At 35.3% G+C, this 20,879-nt stretch overlaps 1 protein-coding gene across 1 annotated transcript in view; it reads left to right on the top strand.

Moving 5' to 3' along the window:
- The window catches only part of PDE10A (phosphodiesterase 10A), a 185,749-nt gene that overhangs the window by 138,968 nt on the left and 25,902 nt on the right, over positions 1–20,879 (top strand). Inside the window, exons 8-17 of the mRNA XM_084285121.1 lie at positions 120–170; positions 1,449–1,507; positions 4,073–4,124; positions 7,122–7,264; positions 9,302–9,394; positions 10,068–10,254; positions 11,727–11,869; positions 13,775–13,858; positions 17,102–17,252; positions 19,354–19,509. Of these exons, the coding sequence (XP_084141247.1) occupies positions 120–170; positions 1,449–1,507; positions 4,073–4,124; positions 7,122–7,264; positions 9,302–9,394; positions 10,068–10,254; positions 11,727–11,869; positions 13,775–13,858; positions 17,102–17,252; positions 19,354–19,509 (1,119 nt within the window). The remainder of the gene's footprint in view (positions 1–119; positions 171–1,448; positions 1,508–4,072; positions 4,125–7,121; positions 7,265–9,301; positions 9,395–10,067; positions 10,255–11,726; positions 11,870–13,774; positions 13,859–17,101; positions 17,253–19,353; positions 19,510–20,879) is intronic.

Raw genomic sequence — 20,879 nt, forward strand, 5'->3', positions numbered from 1 at the left:
ACAAATTGGTGCTGCCTGTCTTTGTCTAATTCACTTAGCTATACAGAGAAAAATCTAATGTAAATTGTGTGACATTTTCAATGTTTGTTTAGATTTGTTTGTTTTCTCTTTTGTTTCAGGTTGCAACAGCAAATCTTGCATGGGCTTCAGTAGCAATACATCAAGTACAAGTAAGTGTGGGTTGATTTTCATTTTTTTTCATTATGTAGCCATTCTGCCAGGACTTGATTGGTAGAAATATGGATTATGTTCAAACTTAAATGGTGTCACTACTAAAACATTGATTTAAGGCCCTTCCCAGATCCTGAAAAAGTATGCTTAAGTTTCTGGTGTCTATTGATATAGTTCTCTCCACTTGCAACCATGGAACAAATGACTTAATAAATAACATTTTTTTTTTTATTCCTTTGATTTTAAAGAGAAAAGAAATTTTAGTGAAGTAGATAGATAATTATTGAAGTGGAATTGTAACAACTTTACAGTATTTTGTTTGTTTGTTTTGTTTTGTTTTGTTTGGAAGAAGGCAACTGCCAGGCCGCCTGGTTCCTCACATAGTAATCAGTTTGAAATTATTAGGTGTTGCTAGTTAAGCCTGCTTTAAGCTATCCTTGCTAGCTGCTTCATGGTTCTCCAGCTACTCCAACTAAGGATGTGCTTAATGAAGCTCCACAAACTGCTATCTCCTGTAGCAAATCCCAACAGCTTTACTGAGAGGTATTTTTCCTTCAGCTAACAGAAGATAGTAGCACTGAATCTAAACATATTCCATCAGCACTCAGAAGATACTGAAACAAGTTCATCTGTCAAGTCACAGAAGGAAGATTATTACATTATTTTTTTCAAGATGTCTTTTATGAACCTCACAGAAGGCTTGCACAAAATTTCCTGCTTTTCTTTTCAAGACTAATATTTGCCACCTCATTGCTGGAAATCATTTACTTCGTTTAGTGTGATCATTCACCCTGGCACATACAGAAAGAATTTACTGGCCTTGGTTATTGTGTACTAGTAGAATTGTAATTGCATGCAGTAACTTCTCATCACTTTATAATACTGACTCACTCTTAAACAGTAAAGTCTTTCACATCTAAGAAAACAAAACATAAAAAACTTAGTTTAAGCCTGCTCATTGTTCATTTTCATTCCTTTCCCTTCAGCTCTTGCAGGCCAAAGGAGAATACTCACCCTACCCAGGTTCTTGCCTGGGAAGAATGTGGGACTTCTGATCTGGAATTAGGCCTTAACTACTAGGCTACTAAAGAGATAGCTAAGATTGAAGCCCAATACACAAATCCTACTATTAATTTTATACAATGGTGTAATATATCTATACACTAGGAGTGGTATTTTTTTAATACAAATCAAATGGGTAGACCACATGACTTCAGGTTCCCTCTGACTTCAGTGTTCCCCTGGAACAAATGATAACACAGTCTGTTCTTCCACAGGTGTGCAGAGGCCTTGCCAAACAGACTGAACTGAATGACTTCTTGCTTGATGTATCGAAGTAAGTATGATTTGCACTATAACCTCATCAGTCTACTTTGATGAGCTTTCTAATTTGAACAGGTGAAGAGGGCAGAAAAACTTCAGCACAGAGCTAAGAATGAATGATGTAGGTGGCAGTGGTGTATTGCTGTTATACTGCTTTATTCCTATGGCAGAAGAAAATGTAAAATCCAGTTATAATGTATAGAATTTATTTACATTTGTGGTCTTTAGCAAGTTGTTGTTGTTGTTGTTGTTGTTCCCTCCACCCCCGTTGGATTTAAACGTGGCTCTGCATGCCAAAAGAATAAACAGGTGTCATTTCTTGTCAGGGTCAGTTTTAGAAGGTTTGTATGGATTTTTTGAAAATTTAGTCAATTTGTTTCAGCACTTCCCTCCTAATTTTTTGACCTCTACATGCATGTATAAGTATATATGCATAAGTATACACACTTCAAGGGTATAACCTTGAAGAATCAGGACTGTCACACGGTTGTTCATCTCTGTGTTTTCTGGAGACTCTGTTTTTGTTTTCAAAGAACTGTAACTGTGTATGGTATATGTTATTTTAATTTCTCATCATGATAAATGAAAGATTAAGCTGAAAACCATGTAGAAGTATGAAAGTTTGTTCTAAGACTTGTGAAGTCAATTATGTGTTCTAATCGATCTTCTTGTCCTTCATCCCTTTTCCTTTGTTACTGTTGCAAGCATCTTTAAACAATAGAGATAGTAAATTAAAATAATTAAGGGTTGGTGGTATTGTTTTTTGGGTCTTGATGAATAGTTCTCAAGCTGATAGGATTAAAGGATGTCCAGCATGCCTCTGCCATAACTCAGAAATGCAAATACAGGGAGTTGAATCACTTCTGCCGCAATGGGAGATGATAGATTGGTGGAAGGAGCCTGCCTCTTGCATGGAGGGCAAGTAGGCTGTACCCAGATATTTTTCCTACATTTTGGTCCTAGAAATGTTTTTTTGTTTGTTTGTTTGTTTTATTTATTTTTTAATTTCAGCTTATTTTTAGAGTGTATCTCCTAAAGAGCATTCTCATCATTCCCTTGTCAGAGCTATTCAATTGCTGTGGTGTCTTGCACCATTACATTCCTTTGCACAGTGGTTGTCTGCTGCTAGCATCTGTACTGAGCTAGTTTACCTGTGAACACTGGATTAATCTAGCCAAATTTAGTGGCTGGCAATTTACTTTTGGTAAATAATACTGAATTTGTTTTAAAGAATTTTATATTTTAAAATTTTAAGATAAAAAATTACAATAAATACTGCAAATACTTAATAGATTTTTCTGCAAAAAAAGTATTATCAATTGTTAGAAAATAGCATTATCAATTGTTAGAATATTTTAATTTTAACAAAAAAGAAAGCCTATGCTTTGAGAAAAAAAAAAAAAGGAATATCATTTAACACCTTTATCAATTTCATGTAGGTAAAGAATTGCACTGGCAAGGAAATACTCAGTTTGCTTTTAGACACGGTCTGTACATGTTCTTATATGGAAAGAGGATTTCCTATTCAATGAGAAATTAACTACTATGCACTGTCAGTAGGACATCTTCTATAACATTGTAGAAAGGGCAGGGTATATAGTGCTCCACCTCTTCATGTCTCTGAAATTTTAAGACATTGTATTATACACCTGTATTATATGTTTTATATACCTTTTCACTAGACCCAAACAGAAGTGAGCTGTATATGTATGCAAGGCCATGGGAGAATGTCTTTCTGTCTCTTGGGAGCATTGTAATCCAAGGGTTATTAAGACTTGGAATGTGGAAGATTTGATTTAGGCTTCTTTTACTAATAAGCTTGACCTTTATCATTCAGTGTTCTTGGCTGTCCTTGGGCAGTTACCCCTTCACTGTGAAACTGAGATAATTTTTTTTTTTTTTTTTTTTTAAGTCACAAGATTAGTCTTCTGCAACACCAATATGCAAATACCTGGGCTAATAAAGAATACTCATTAAAAGTTTCATAAATTGTTGCTTTTAAATACTATTAAATAGTATTTAAGTAGATTAATATGATACAAATTTAGTTACAACACATGGTATTTATTAGTTCTCAGTACATAATCCTCTATGCATAAACCTAATGAGACATTTTGAATACATGTGCAGATAATGTTATATATCTGTAGTGAACAATGGAAGAGATGGTTGTGTTTTTTTTTGTTTAATGTATATCTTCTGGATTGCTTTCCCTTTTTGCTTCTCCTTTTAAAATTTTAAGTGTGTAAAAGATGGCAAAGCATTTTGATACCTTTTTGGTGTTGCCCAGTCAGGGCCTGTTCAGTTCAAGGCAGGCAATGTTTGGTAGTCTTTTTCTTTTTCTAAGGAGTTCTGTCATTATTGAATAATGGCTTAAAGGAACAGATCTAGTAGGACCATTGCTGAATTCCTTGTGCAATAGAAAGTAAGTAAATGGTTTTCAAGGTGCAAACATTTTTTCTCACCTATTTCTATTAACTATTCAGTTAATTGAAAAGAGCCCAACAAGAGCCCACAACAGTCATTTGAGAAGTGTTTAGCTAAATGCAAATATTTACTGAGTCTTCTTTCTTTACAGAACATATTTTGATAATATAGTTGCAATAGATTCTCTACTTGAACATATAATGGTAAGTTCTGTTTTTTCCCTTCTAACTTGTTTAATTTTGGTTATTAAAATCCTCCATTCTCCTTTCCTTAAAGTAAGACATTACACATCATTGAAATGTCTGAGCTGTTTGTGATGGATACATAATACAAACAAAATTAACATCTCTATATGGAAGAGGAAAGTAAGGTGTCAGCTCGATTTTGATTGTTGCAATAACTTCATTTCACAGCTTTCATAAGTAATGACACAATACTGTCCTTGAACTATGTCATTACTATTGCGTGTTGAAGGTTTGAAAATTGTAACAAAAAGGTTTTTGTTTTTCTTATTACTTCAACCTGTTGTCCTTTCTCCTAAATTCAAGTTTTCTACATGCTGCAAAACATTCCTCAGGAAGTTGTCTGTAGGAAGTCAAACATTATTTCTAGCGTATTTGTTCCAGCTGCTGAGTGAGATGTGCAAGACATTACTTTGCTTTGCAGAAGTATTTACAGACATAACAGAAGAGTCAGTCAATATTTTATAAAAAACAAACAAACAACAAACAAAAAAAAAACAACATGAAAACCAAATCCAATGAAATAGCTAACAGACTGTGTTTAATCAATGAATTACATGACGTACAGTCAAGAAACAGATTACAATTTTTTGAATCATTTTCAAATTTGGAATTATTTCCTGAACAGTGTCTACAAATATCTGGTGGACTGGTTGGTTGTAGCACATTTTGAATGTTTAAGAAATGAATTACACTTTTTAGCTTCAGGCACATTCATTTAATACTGCAGTTCTTTTCCCTAAATGTAAATCTTAATCATATCTCTGATACTATTAGTTCAATATGCATATTCAAATGTACTCTCCAAGAGTATTCCAACATATGCCCTAATCTTCAAAGTGATATTCTTAGCTGCAGTATTCAAAGACAAGAAACAAAATGCAAACAATATAAAAGTGCTTTTACTTAGAAACTTGAATTAGTTATAGAAAATATTTTGCAGTTTTTGTCTTATTCTAGTTAGTACATTGTCAAGACTTTTGCACATAGGATACATTTCTGAACACTGACTTTTCCAGTTTAAATGAACTGCTTAATAATTGCTTAACATTTAAAAGAACTGATGTAATATAACATACAGCATTGAGGACGAATATTCATATTCTTCCCTGTTCTTCACTGTGAAGAGAGTTCTGATGGAAAACACGTTTGGCAGTAAAATATGCTTACTCTTTCCTTGTCTTTTCAGAGACACTTGGCTGTATCCTGGTTCTGCATTTTAGCCTGTATAGATGCTTCATACTCCGCTTCCTTTTTAATCTGTAGTAGTTGGCTGTTTCTTGGGCCAATTAATTGAATTACATTTGCACACATTGCCATTTTATGAGAGTGTGATTGTATCATTATGTGGCATATTCTGTGTCTCAGAGGGACAGAAGAGTGACAGTCAGTTTCACTTCACTACTTCAATATTTCACAAAAGTTATATCTTAGCTTGCACTCTCCCTGTTTTACCCTGCTCTGATGGACCAGAAGAAAACAGCAGGATCTTTCTAGCCACAGATTCTTTCAATATTGGAGAGCTCTCCAGCTAGTAAAGTTTAGATGGTTTCTGTGCAGTGCACGTTACATAGCTCATATGACAGTGGAGTAAAGCTTCACAGTCAGTGATTTACCATCTCACAGGTTTTTCCTGCAAAGGTCTAACATTTGTCTACTTCCATTAACACGAAATGAAATGTTTTAGGTTGGGTGTTTTTTTTTGTTGTTGTTATTGTTTGAAAGATGAGAGTGAGAGAGAGAGAAAAAAAAAAAAAAAAAAGAGTTCATTCATACAGAAGGCCTGAGAAGTCTCAGCTGTCCTCCCTGCATGTCCTACACACCAAAGACCAAGGTGTAATCATAATTAGTCTCTTTCTTTGACTGAATATATACATGTACAATTGAGAGAGAGAGAGAGAGAGAAAGACACCTTAGACCTTTCTATAATATGCAGTTACTATACTTTCTGAGCAGATAAGAAAAGCAGGAGATGTACCTGAATAGGACAGAGCACATTCTTGAACCTGAGTATGTATCTTAACACAGTGATACTCATGTGACACAATCAACAGTCTTTCCTAGCTTTCCTAGTGTTCTCAGAAAGTCCATCCTAAGTCTGAGAAACCTTTCAGTGAAATTCTGCTGTGTTCCTGGGACAAAGTTCTGTGCTGACTGGCGATTAGTTTTGCTGAGATGAAAGTACCTAGCTCGAAGTATGATAAAGGCCATGAAGGTATATTATTACACTGTGGTACTTGACTATGGGTGGTATCTTGGGGCCTTTATTTAGTTCATGAAGAACTTACTAGCTCTCAATTTTTGAATTTTTGTCCAAGAACTGTCCCTAGTATCAGGAGGTTGCATCTATTTCCCATACTGCTGCAAGTGGTAATCTATCATGACATTTCTAATTTTTCTCTGTTTATTTTTGAGTGTCACAGGCACATTTACATGTTTTTTTGTTTTTTGTTTTTTTTTTTTTTTAGAAACAAACACTAGACTCTCTGTTATGTCTTCCTTCACTGGATATTCACCATTATATTTGCACTGAAGACACACAAAAAAGCCAAAAAAATGTTCTTAAGTCTTGCTATATACTGTCTATTTAAAATCACATGAAGATGAATAATTTCTAAAAATAGAGGGAAAGGTACCATTATGAAAAGCATTCCTTGTACTTGAAATACAGTTAAATTAGAAAGCCTTTTCTCTTTTAGCAAACATTCAAGCCTCTAAAGATAGGTCTGCATTTCTCAGAAAGATCACATTAATTTACAGAAAATTTTGAAAAAGCATATCACACTTTCCTTTTGAATTGTGTCCTAAAATATTGCTGTGAAGGTGGATGCTGCTTCAACCAGGTTTTCACATTGGATAAGTTTTTCAAACTTCTAAGGATTTATGTTTTTATCAGACAAATAACTGAAGATAATCTAACCCATGACCATTAACTCTAGTTTTGTCTTTTGTCTGTAGATATATGCAAAAAACCTGGTGAATGCAGATAGATGTGCACTCTTCCAGGTTGACCACAAAAACAAGGAACTGTATTCAGACCTTTTTGATATTGGAGAAGAAAATGATGGGAAACCGGTTTTTAAGAAGACCAAAGAAATAAGGTAAGAGTAGCTAGCAGAAGAATGCTGTTTCATTATAACTACAGATGTGCAGGCATTTTATTACCCAGTCTCTGTGCCTATCTGCAGGTACCCTGACAATACTTGTCATACTGTGATATCATTCCCACCAGGACCCGCCTCCAGAAGGTAGTACTTCTGGGAATGACATTGCAGTGCCATCGAAACAACGTCTCTGAAGCTATAACGTCACTCCTGGAAATGCCGTCTTCCGGAGGCGGTCCTTTTGGAAATCATGTTGGGAAAAAAACAGAGGTGTTCTGAGGTAGGTAAAGGTGCAGGTAAAGGTGCACCTAATCCATAGTTCTGCCAGTATGGGACAATTTTTCCCAAGAGGGTTCCCAAGAGGAATTGAAATTAGTGCTATTCAAGCACATCCAAAGCAAGGAAACACAATTTGTACTTCCTACGGATGGATTAGGCATACGTAGAATCTCATATGAACTGAAAATTGGTTTTGAAGATTTTAGGTTCAGTACTTTAGTTTAAATTTTTCTCATGTGAATTTAAAGTATTTTAAAACTTTCAAAGAGCTGTGATTCTGAAGTGTGCTCAGAATGGTGAAATTGATGTGTGTTTCTGGTTCATGCCACAAGTGTATAGTTTGTACATGTATGAATATTTTCAATGAAAGAGGTGAAATGCAAAAGTGATTAAAACATTTTTCACTTTTCAAAAATGACAAATAATAGATATACAGGTTTGAAACCTGCAGCTTCTTAAAAATATACGACAATATACTGCATTTAAATTTTATTAAAATACTCAGGCAGCAGTGAATTTCTCAGAATTCTTTTCAATTCCTCCTTTTACTTTTGAAGTTCTGGGCCAAAGTGAAATGTGATTCCTGTCTTCACTTGGACTCCTTTAGACAAACTTACTCCCACTTACTATATTGTATGAGTGCAAGTGGAAGGAGTCAAAAATTAGTGCAATTTACATACTGACAAGCAGTGAGGCGGTGTACAGTAGGAAGGTGGCCTGTTTTAACATACACTTTCATACTCCTTGATAATTGCTTTTCTTGCTTATATCTTTGTCTTTTCTGCATGAAAATTATTGAAACGTTGACTGAGTTACAAGAGTATGAGCCATTTCAAGGGTGATGTATACTGAGAGAAAAGTATAACCTAATTATCTGTAAGAAAGTGACATTGAGTCACTCATCAGCAAAGGGTCTGAGTTGGTGTAATGTTCATATCATAAGAAACAGCAGGAGAAACTAATACAGGTGTACAGGGTGAAATCCTGTCAGCTTTGTCACCAGCTTCAGCAGGGGCAGGAGGTATGCTTAGATTTAAAAGAGTTCCATGTGGCTTTTTTTCCCCCACAAAATGTTTTGTGCTTGTATACCATAACTGTTCTATGTCGAGGAATTGAAAATTATTTCTTAGCAATACAGACTTTTAAATTTTCTGATTCAACTCTGGAATATATTTGCTGTGTTTAATTTTATGGTGGTAATTAAGTGGTACAGTTAGTATCACGGTATTGTTTGAACGTCATGAGATGAAACACGATAGTTATTCTGAAGTGTACATAGCAAATGCACATGACGATTAGTTTTGACATTTCCACTGGTCTTCTTCCAAACTTTACTTTTATGAAATCCACCTGCCCTTTGAATAACCAGTGAATATGTAAAAGCAACGATAAAACTGAAAGCTTGTGAAGGTAAACTCAAGTCAGGTTTTGTACAAAAGTCATGTTTTTAGACATAAACTCCCGCATTATAGAAGACATTGAATTTTTTGTCACTAAAATGTCATACTATGGCATCCTTTGTTTTCAACTCTATAGTTATATAAAATGTTTTCAGAAAGTATCTATTTAAATACTTGCCTTTTATTTTATCATTTACTACTAGTTGTTGTCTTGTAAGATTTTTCTCCTAAAAGCATCAAAATGACGCTGATTGGGAACAAATATCCATTACCGTGCTCAAGACAGACTCCAGTGGAAAAACGCTTTTCCAAATAGTTCATATTGTGGCTAACACATGTTTTTTATTTTCTGCAGATTTTCTATAGAAAAAGGAATAGCTGGTCAAGTGGCAAGAACGGGGGAAGTCCTTAACATCCCTGATGCCTATGCAGATCCACGCTTTAACAGGTAGCATGTTATTCATAAGGGTAAAACAGCTCAGTAAACTTAACTCAGTGTATTTAAAATTTCCTACTTAAGTTTCACATTAGGATGCATTCATGGAGCTGCGATACTCTGATTAAGCCTATAGATATCCCTTTAAATGTTTTTGCCATTGGAGGTATTTTTAAGATATTAAAATAAAAAAAAAAAAGTATTTTTTTTTTAATCTAACATAGGTATCAGGAGAAAAAATTTGTTGATTTCCTTTTATGGAATTCTGCCAGTTAGGTAAACTCTTGCTGATTTTCTATATTAGCAATCCTGGAATCTGAATGGTTTTAGGGGAGAAAAAATAAATAAGTGTATATATATATTTTTCCTAACAAAGTCATGGGTAATACTTAAACATATTCAGTTTTTTGAATATTCCATCTATACAGTTGAGGAAATACTTATTCTCTGTCTTGCAAATGGAGATTAAAGAATTTAAAAGTTCTTTCTAACTCTGACACTGTAGATGAAAATATGTGAGAACTTTAGAGGTGAACTTCATGCAGGTACTAATTACATCTACCTTAAAACTATTTGCTGTATTGTACACCAACATTTCTAGGGAACAAGGAATAGATACTAATTAATAATATTCTCTCTCTCTCTCTCTCTCTCTCTCTCTTTTTTCTTTTGTTTGGCTCTCCAGAGAAGTAGACCTCTATACAGGCTACACAACCAGAAATATCCTGTGCATGCCTATTGTGAGCCGAGGAAGTGTAATAGGCGTTGTGCAAATGGTGAACAAAATAAGTGGAAGTGCCTTCTCTAAAACTGATGAGAACAACTTTAAAATGTTTGCAGTCTTTTGTGCTTTAGCCTTACACTGTGCTAATGTAAGTTTTATCTACAGTTTTGTAAACTGTTACAGTCTTAAAATTTAGAATCTTAATCTACTGTTTGATTTTCCAGATTACTAAAATCCATAAATCTGTTCCATTGAATTAATAAGGAAACAGAATCATTGAAGAATCACTGAATTCTTTACTGAATAGTTGTGTTTTAATAGATAAGTAGGGATTTGTTTGATGCTTTCTGAAATAATTGTACTCTGGATGCACCCGTTTTATGTAGCTAAATTGAGAGAACATACTGAAATGTGAATTATAACTGTCTAGTCTTTTCCATTAGAATATATTATTCTTATTTAATATTATAAAATATTTTTAATATTTCATTAAAAATAATAAAATATTATTCTTATTTAATTTTATAAATTCAGATCACATGTTTTAAAAATTTATCAGGGGGATGGAGATTATATGCATTCTCTCCATTCTTAATATTAAAAAATATTTATACATTTATATACTGTGTTATTGTCATAATTACCCACGCTTCCAAGAGTGGATACTATTTTTGTGTTTAAACTCTTTATTTTCTCTAACATTACTATTCATGTAGAAAGTGCAAACAATTTAATGGTCATTATTATGTAAGTACAAAAATGCAATAAAAATGCAGTGCTGAAGAAATGTGTCATATTCATGGGAGGTAAGGTACCGTGTCAGTTAAAGCTGGTGATTTACATTAAGCTGTTTTACATCATACTGTCAGTATTATGATGCAGTAAATTTTATCTACACTTATTTAAACGTGTTCCACACGATTCAAGACAAGTAAAGAGGCCTGCATATAAATGAAACTTGGACCTATACAGTCAGTCCATTGTGTGTGAATTTACTCATTTTAAATGGTGAACCTTATTATTCAGGGCATGCTGCTCCTGAATTTTCCTTTACTTTTGTTCTGTCCTCACTTGTGTACAAAACATGCCATGTCCACAATGGCTGTTTGAACCATTCAGTAATTAAATGTATTAATTTTTCACTGTTACTGCATAGTAATGTAGGTATGAAAAACACCTCTTGTGCTTTTTACTGTACATAAGTTGCAGTTATTTGTACCAATTAATAGTTGAATTTATGTAGTGACACTAAATATGAATTGTGCCCCACCATCAGTTTTATTTCTGTCACCACAATTTAAGCTCTATTTTTAATTTCAGAACTTTAATTCTTTTTCTTAGGAGAGTTTAGACACAGTGGAAAGTCAGACAAGCCTTAGATTTGTATCTGTGAGAGAGTAGGTGCTGAATAATGTGATTGAACACCCATTTTTTTCAGAAGTTCCAAATTTCCTATTATTTTTTCTGATGTTTAAAGTTGGGCAGCCAAAATCATTAACTTTTTTTTTTTTTTTTTTTTTTTCAAATGTGTAGTTTAAGAATATGTGCTTGAATACAGGAAATAAATGGTGTTTTCACTTGATTAAAATGTCACATTAATGAATGACTTTGCTTTTTCAGATGTACCACAGAATTCGCCATTCAGAGTGTATTTACCGTGTAACAATGGAGAAATTATCCTACCACAGTGTTTGTACAGCAGAAGAGTGGCAAAACCTAATGCACTGTACACTGCCTCCACATATTTATAAAGAAATTGAACTGTAAGTGTATTTTCAATATAGCAACAGTTACAACTGATATCTGATTGTGAAATATATTATTGTTGTTCCCTCAGTATAGCTGAGGGTTTTGTAGGAAGCACTTTCATTATAGAACTATCCCAATATCATAGATGTTTATCTCTAGCAATCTTATACCTATTTAAACTATGACCTATGAGCAAACTGTATATATCAAAGATGTAAAATAATACCTACCTAGATTGGTAGCATTTTCCATAGGCATGCATATCTACAGTAGTTGCAGTAAGTATTAATTTATATCTAAGGACTGCAGAGCTGAATTTACTTTCCAGTGCTCCTAAGTCACCACCAGCTCAGACCCAGAAAGGAGGCTGAGTTGTTACATGAGTAGTTAAGATCAAATGCAGGCCGTCATCCCCATTTATATGTTTTAGAATAAAAGATTCAGCTCCTCCCTGTTTTTGTTTTTGCCTTTGTGTTTTTTGCCTCTGTGTTTCTCAAAGGAGGGAAAAATGGATACAGAACTCTAAACCTCTGAAGATAATTCAGTGTTATGAGTCCCATGTGCTAAGGTTTAAAGTTACAGCCCAAAATTTGGAGGACTTTCCATTCCTTAGTCTGCAATATCTGAATAATCTAAGACTTTCTCTGAAATAATTCAGTTGCTATCAGATCTCATGGGTCTTCCATGTGCTGAAGATGTGCCTTTATCTGTTTGATTTGTATTCCCCCCTCAGTACTGACATTGGGACTCACCTCAGTTTTTAAGTCACCATTTCTGACCCAGGATAATAAATTCTGCTGTAGTGACCAGGTGCCTAAAATCAAAACTCCACAGTTTTGAGTCACAAAATCTGAACTGTTTTCATTAACCTGATCTCTAGAGCTCGCTCCTGTCAAATGTTATACACTGCAGCCGTGACTGAGAAAGCATGCAAGCATATGCTTAACAGAGACTTCTTTCGGTTAAAGTTCATTACATGCTGAAGTGATTTGCTTGAAAGCTGGAGTATTAGCAGCCTGCAGGATTACACCCTAACAGAAGCTTATTCTTTGCAACACAATTTCTTATGCTTTGTTAGATGATATTACATAACCCACCTCCTCACCAAAATGACTTTTACTTGTAAAGATGACAGGTTTTATTCTAAATTATATTAACATCCTTTAGTTTGAGAACTCTGAATACATTTAACCATTTTTCAAGCAATTCAGCTACCTTCAGCTCTCTTGCATCTGCTTTGCTGTTCAGTACATCACATACATGAGCAAGGGTTTAGCTGGGTTCAGTGGAAAGTAAATAGAAGACTTGCAGCACAGCAGGTGCAGAGAAAAGGGTTAATTAATAATCAAAGGACAAACAGTTCTGCTGAGCAAGTACCTAGCATTAGGCCTAAATGTTGATACTGAGAGAGGGGAAGTCCTTAGCTAATGAAACATAAAAAATGCAGTCATAAAAAAAAATGTTTGATTTTTGAAGTTTGTGTTTAATTTCTATTAGCCAGTAAAAGGTGACTTTTGCTATATCGAAATTAAAGCAAGTCTCACCAAATTCATGACAGAAATTTTTTGGAAAAAAGATAGTAAAGGTATTATTAGACACACCATCCTTACAATTCTTGGGAGAAAAGTAAATTTTAGAAGTGAACACAGATTGTTTTACATTATTAAACAATGGATTCTTAAATGAAGGTTTATGCTTCTATTAATTAAACAAAGCCAAAGGCTAACCATCATAGTTGCCTTGACCTTACTAGAAAAATATTAATCTACATTGAAGGAAGATATACCCTGTAAAGTCAGGTAGATATACTCTGTGTATTTTCAGAAAAAAGTGCATGCTGTCAGATATACATTATCTAGTCATATTCACTTTCTTAAGAAAGAGTGTTTTTTCTTACCAAGCTGAAACTTTCTTCTTAGATACCACTTTGACATCAGCCCCTATGAGGATGTCTGGCCTGCCATTTTTGTCTACATGGTTCACCAGTCCTGTGGGACAGCCTGGTATGAACTACATGATTTATTGCTTTAATTCCATTGTTTATGCATTTGTTTATTAGGAAATATTAAGGTAATTATTTCCTAATGCACAGTCATATTTTCTTTGGAGTTTATTTATTATGCATGGTCTGTACAAGGCTGTCAAAAGCAGGCTGAGTTTCTCGTCCTAGCTTCTTGGTCTTCGGTTCATAAAATTTAGGGACAGATTAGATTAGAATTGTTTGGTTGGAAGGGACCTACAAAGATCATCAAGTCCAACTGCCTGACCACTTCAGGGATAATCAGAAGTTAAAATATGATTAAGGCATTGTCCAAACATCTCTTGAACACTGACTAGGCATCAACTACCTCACTAGGAAGCCTCTTCCAGTGTTTGTGCAGTGAAGAAATTTTTCCACATGTCCAGTCTAAACCTCTCCTGGTAAAGCTTTGTGCTCTTCCTGTCACCAGTAACTGGGGAGCAGAGACTGGCACCTTTCTGCACTTCCCTTCCTCAGGAAGCTGCATAGAGCAATAAGCCTCCTTTTCTCCAGACTGGACAACTCAGGTGTCCTCAGCCTCACAGGCGTCTCCTCATGGATGTGAAAGAACTCATGATACTCTCCAAACAAGTTATTATTCAAGTTGTTCTTCCAACACAATATATAGACGTACAGCTTGGTTCTGAGTTGAAATTGTTTCTGAGTCAGAAGGTCGTGAAGATATTGGAGGCACTTACTTTCTTTCTTCTTTTTTACACACAAATAAAGAGAGATGGTCCATAATTACTGATTTGTAGAATATATAGCTGTTTAAATTAATTATAATAAACAGTTAAAATAATTCCAGGTTGGACCTTATCTTGCAAAATAGATTTGTTATCAGCATCAAAAGAAGCCAGGCCAATAGGTGAAAGGAGGGGATTCTCCCTCCTCTATTCTGCTCTCATGAGACGCCACCTAGAGCACTATGTTCAGCTCTGGGGTTCCCAGCAGAAGAAGGGCATGGATGTATTAGAACAAGTCCAGAGGAGGGCCAGGGAGATGCTTAAAAGGATAGTGCACCTCTCCTCTGAAGACAGGCTGAGAGGGTTGGGGTTTTTCAGCCCAGAGAAGAGAAGGCTCTGGGAGACCTTACAGGGGCCTGCCAGTACGTAAAGGGGGCTACAGAAAAGCTGGGGATGAACTCTTTGTCAGGGAGTGTAGTGATAGGACAAGAAGGAATGGTATTAAACTAAAAGAGGGGAAGATTTAGGTTAGATATGAGTAAGAAACTCTTTACCCGATGGTGTTGAGGCACTGGAACAGGTTGTTTAGAGAAGCTGTGGATGTCCCATCACTGGAAGTGTTTGAGGTCAGGTTGGATGGGGCTTTGAACAACCTGGTCTGGTGGGAGGTGTCCCTGTCCATGGCAGGCGAGTTGGAATTAGGTGATTTCTAAGGTTGCTTCCAACCCAAACCATTATTTGATTCTATGATCATTGTGCATTAAGTATGTAAATGAGTGATTTTGGAATGAAATGTCATTTCATTTATTGTCCTTTCTCTCAGCATCCATTACCAAGATCAGTAGTGTCTTGGCTAAGTATGCTTCCATTGCTGAGAGAAAGGAACTGCTCTGAATTGTGGAAAAATCCACAGATGAGTGAATGAAAGGGGAAGCGTCTCCTGGCAAAATGGAGGAAGAAACATTTGGGAAAAATTTATTGGTGTCAGCTTCATCTTAATAACTAGATGAATCTCCATGCCCTCAAAGCCTGAATATAGTCAAATCTGAAGGTCTTTCTCTTCTCCTCTTCCATATTGTGAATTGGATGATTATATTAAATGCAGTTCTCTACTTCTCTACTTCTCAGTGTAATTAGGTTGTTTCCATTCCTGAAAGAATGGCTGTGGCTTCAGGATTTGGGTTCAAATTTTCTACTGTTTTTTTTTTTTTTTTTTTTTTTTTTTTTTAGTTCACTTTGCCAAGGTGTAAGAATTAATGGGAAAGAATTGATATCCATTTCACATTTTTCAAATGTCTCAAGTCTCACATACAAAGTTAAAGAAATAAAAGTGAGAAAAATATTTGAAAAGGAGGACTGACAGACTTATATTTAGTTTCTGAAAGTACAGATCTTCTCAACCCTCCAAAACAAGGACTTGCAGCTAGGACATTAATGCTTCCATTAAAGCTTCCATGAGCCTTGCGAGACATGATAAAAACATGGAAAAAGTCAAACAGGAAAAAAAAAAAAAAAAAAAAAAAAAAAAAGGAGAAAATAAAGGAAAACTGATCTTTTCATGACGGAGAAAGTTAGAGAAAGTTAGTGAGCTGGGACTCTGCTAGCTTCTGTTCACTTCTGGGCATAGTAGTTCTTTTTCACCCTGGCAGCCTTCTAATTACTTTAGAAAATTTTACCTGATACCTAGTCTATGCCTGAATTTCCCATCTGCAAACAAAAAGATTTCTTTCCTTTCAAAGGTTGTGTAGAACTCTAATACTGGAGGATACAAAGTGTCTCAAAAACATTCTTAATGAGCACATAAGCCAAACATAACAATGACTTTCTAACTACTTTTTAACATTACCTTAGTAAAAATACTTTTGAAAATAGATTCACTTTGCATATAATAATATCAAGAAGATTAAAAAAAATCCTGTAAAAGCAATTACCTAACAATGATTTATCTTGATGAAAAATGCAGAAACACTGAAATATGAATTTCTGGTCGTTTGGCCAAAATGGAAAAAAAACCAACAAACTATATATATAGAAAGAGTGATATATATATATATATATGTATGTATGTATGTGTATATATATATATGTTTTTCATAATGTCATTATGGAGCATCTCAACATTTTTGAATCAAAACAATTTTTGCATTTGGTATTTAACTGAGATTTCACTTTAAACAGGATTATTTCTTCAACGTTTGCATAAACCTCCCTAATTTTATGTTTTGATAAAATTATATTTTCAAATTGTTAATTAGATATAGGTTTTCACTATTTCACAGGTTGAATAGATAATAATATAAAGAAACAGCACTTGAAGCTTTTGGAAGCAGATAACGTTATGTAATTGTGTTGCATGAGCTGGGTAGTTCGGTTTACGTTTCAGAAATTTACAAATTAAACTACAAATATTGTCAAGTATTCACACTCTTTTGTCCTTGCCAAAACTTGAATGACTCTCATAAGCAATGAGTCATGTTCACTCCTCTGTTGGTTATTTTTTTTTTCTATTTTTATTTCTCACCAAATTCATTATTTTCTAGCTTTGAACTTGAAAAGCTATGCCGATTTACTATGTCTGTAAAGAAGAACTATCGCCGAGTGCCCTACCACAACTGGAAGCATGCAGTTACAGTTGCACATTGCATGTATGCCATACTTCAGAACAACCAGGGGCTTTTCACTGACCTGGAGGTAGGTGAGATGATTCGTATCAGTTACTAGACTTCATTAGAGGTACCAACCATAAGTGCTTTCTTTATGCTGAGGTTTTACTGGCAGCTTGGGCAGAGAGTATATATATGAGTAGGGAGCTTGAGAAAAAAGAATTCTTCAGACTCCTCAACTTCATTGTTTCCTTCATATTTTTTTCGTAACACTGAAGAAATGCTAGCAGATTTGCTATAAGTCCGTGTCCACATTTTAAGGTTCTTCCTGCCCACTCACAACCACAATCTTTGTTTTAATTACTCAATTAACTGTCAGATGTGTGCTGAGGGAAAGGAAACACCCTGAATCTCAGGCCCTGTGAGATCTGGGAGGTCCTGAGTAGGAGGACAATGGAGAAAGTCTTGGTGTTGCAGAGCTGGTTGACATATGTGAGTAAAGCAGAGCAGTAGGAAGGACGGAAGGAAAATAGTTGTCCAAATATGTTATATAACTTAAAATATAACTTTTATTATAAAACAGTTTACTTAGCATGTGTTTAAGTATTTTTAAGATAACTGCAAGGACTTAGAAAACTCAGAAAAAATATACTTTCAGTAGATCGCTGTGGAATTTTTGATAATAAAATGGAATGATTAGAATGGTTAAATTCTATATAACACACACTGTGAAGATCAGCCACATGTTTTTCTTCTGAATTACTGCAGGTACTCTGGGAGTGCTGTCTTATTAATGCTACCTGAAACTTCCAACTAGGAGAACCTGTTTTCAGTTGCTAATAACGTTGCCAAATACTAGCCATTTGAGTTGTAATTTTCCAAGTTTCCTGGCTTAATCTGGCAGATTCATTTGGGGAAATTTCAGCCATAATTGTTTGATTCTTTTCGATAAGCATGCTAGGAGAAACCAGGTTCTTGTGCAGTGTATGAGAGTAAAATAAAATTTGGTGGTCTTTCATATGAAAATGTCTAGTGTATTCTGCTTTAAAGCAGGGACTTGAAAATTGGCACTGAAATAGGAAAGTGGCATTTACCAGGCAAGTACTGGAAGTTGGCAAAGTTATCCATATTTGAAAAAAATCAGTGTTTCTTTAACAACAAAAATGTGTGCATTTGCACCCTCAGGGAATACTTAAAGGTTTCATAACTTCCAGTGCTAACCAAGTAGTAAACCCCATCTTTCATGGAAAGGGTGGTTAGGCATCAGAACAGGCTGCCCTGGGTAGTGTTAGAGTTCCCATCCTCAGAAGTACAGAAGAGCCATATGGATGTGACGTTTAGGGACATGGATTAGTGGTGGACTTCTTAGTGTTAGGTTGATGATTAGACTTGATGGTCTTGAGGGATCATTTCCAGCCTAAAAGATTCTATGATTCTTGACAATTGAGTGAGAGGGACTGGGGGAGCAAAAGAGGCAGCTGTTAAGAGACAAGGGAACAGCCTCTTAGCCAAGAGACTGACAAGCTCCAGCCAGCCTCCACCTATTCAAATGCCTTACCCCTTTCAGCTCCTTTTGGCAGTCTCCTCTCTTGAGACTGGAGAAGTATACAGCAAGAGTACAGGAAGCTACTAAAGGGGAAAATTTGGGAAGCTAGGATGGGCTGGTCTCAGGTGAGGAATGGTGCCTTGAATCTAGATTTAGAGATGGGGCGAGAAGTATGAAACATTGTAAAAGGGACTGTGATCTAGAGAAAAACAGATCCAATAGGTAGGAGTGGTCAAAGAGTAAGGATCCAAGCAGGGAAGGTGGGTTCATGGTGAAAAGCACTGGAATTAGGCACTGGAATTCTGAAGAACAGATAAGAATGACTTCCAGAGAAGTGTAGACTGGGATGAGCTAGACAAAGAGAGCTATCTGGGACAAGGAGAGAGGCTGATGAAAGCTGTAATACTGGAAAAAATGCAGGCTGTAAAGGATGCAACAGGAGAATTAAGCTTACAGGGCAAGACAGAAAAGCTTATGTCTGCTAGATCTGATACGTAGCACAAAGGATTCTGTGTACTTTTTGAAGACAGTGTAATTCTAGTGCAACAATTACAGTATTTTGGGAAGAGAGTGACATCTAGGGGCATAGGGAAATACATCTTACTTGTTTATCTCTCTCTCTCTCTCTCTCACTTTTTAATAGCGAAAAGGTCTTTTAGTTGCATGCCTATGTCATGACCTGGATCACAGAGGTTACAGCAACAGCTATCTTCAGAAATTTGATCACCCTCTAGCTGCTCTCTATTCCACATCAACTATGGAACAGCACCACTTCTCGCAGACTGTGTCCATCCTGCAGGTAGGATTATTGTAATTGTATCTTCTGTGCACTGGAGTCTGGTGTTGGAAACAGGAATCACATCATTAGCCAGTAGATTTTTTGAAGCATGCTTATTTTTATTTCTGGACTGTAGTGCTCATCTAGAAGTGTGGAAGAAGTATTTGCCTTGATTTATTACAGCAAACCTAGCTCCCAAGCATTCAATATTAGCAACCCAAGCATTCAATAATAGCACAAAACATAGCTCTCCCAAAATCTTGATGTTATAGAAATACAGTGCATTTGAAGGTCTATACTTATAGTCTTCCTTTGAATTGTCAGTCTCTGGATCAATAAGGATTTCTTCTACAACCCTATGGAACAAGAACTTTGAAAATGAAAAATCAGTTTCTCATTTAGTTACATATTTTCAGTAAAATGTGCTTCAACAAAGTCTTCAACTGTCCTGAATTTTTTAACAAAAACTAAAGAACTGTCAAAAGTCTGTATGAGAAGCATGAAAACCTGCTGTAATAAATTCCATGAACATTAAATGTGTGGCATGAAGTATGCATAAATTCTTTACATGGGAGCAAATGTTAATTTTGCACGCATGAAAAGTTTCAGCTTGTTTCATTATGTTATCACACTTTTTTTTTTTTTGTTCTTCAGCAATTGGAATAAAATGAGTAAGGTAATATTCTGTGATAGTTCCTACTACAAGGTAAATTGTCTGTATGTTTAATTACCAGAAAAGTAGAGGAAAGCATGCAAATATATTTTGGGAAATCAAACTGTGTTGCTGACACACAAATATTTTCTCATCACTGAAAAATTTGTTCATCTTCAGTTAGAAGACTGAGAACTCTCACCAGTGAAACAGCTGCCAGTTCATGATATACTTGTGCTCGCTGGTTTTAATTTACTGTGCACACACCTGATGCATAGCCTTGCCATACTAGTGTGCCACTAATTCATTGTTAACTTTTCTTTTTTTCTGGTCTTTCAGGGGGAAGATATTTCTTTTCTTAAATGCCTAATCACCTTTTAGGAAACATACATATTCTGTATTGTATTCAGAAGCACATCTTGTGATATTATGGTTTTATGTATCATACACATTTCATCAGAGAATGGAAGCTTAATCTCTGAATATTCCTCCATGTGGGAGGGTGTAATTGAATCCTTCAGTGGTGGTGGTATGGCATTAGATTTTTAGTATTCATTCTTCATGTGAGTTTGTGCACAGTGAGCAAGTTCCTCAGTCAGTAATGCTTCTTTGCACTCTATGGCTATGTGAAGCAGACTTCATTCATTCTTTAATAACCATTATGCATTTTACCTGCAGAAATAGTGCAATTGATGAAAGTTCCATTTGCTAAGAGGGTGGGGAACCCTTTTGCTTCCCT

Source organism: Netta rufina (assembly GCF_964035555.1).
Source record: "Netta rufina genome assembly, chromosome: 3".
Taxonomy (NCBI): Eukaryota; Metazoa; Chordata; class Aves; order Anseriformes; family Anatidae; genus Netta; species Netta rufina.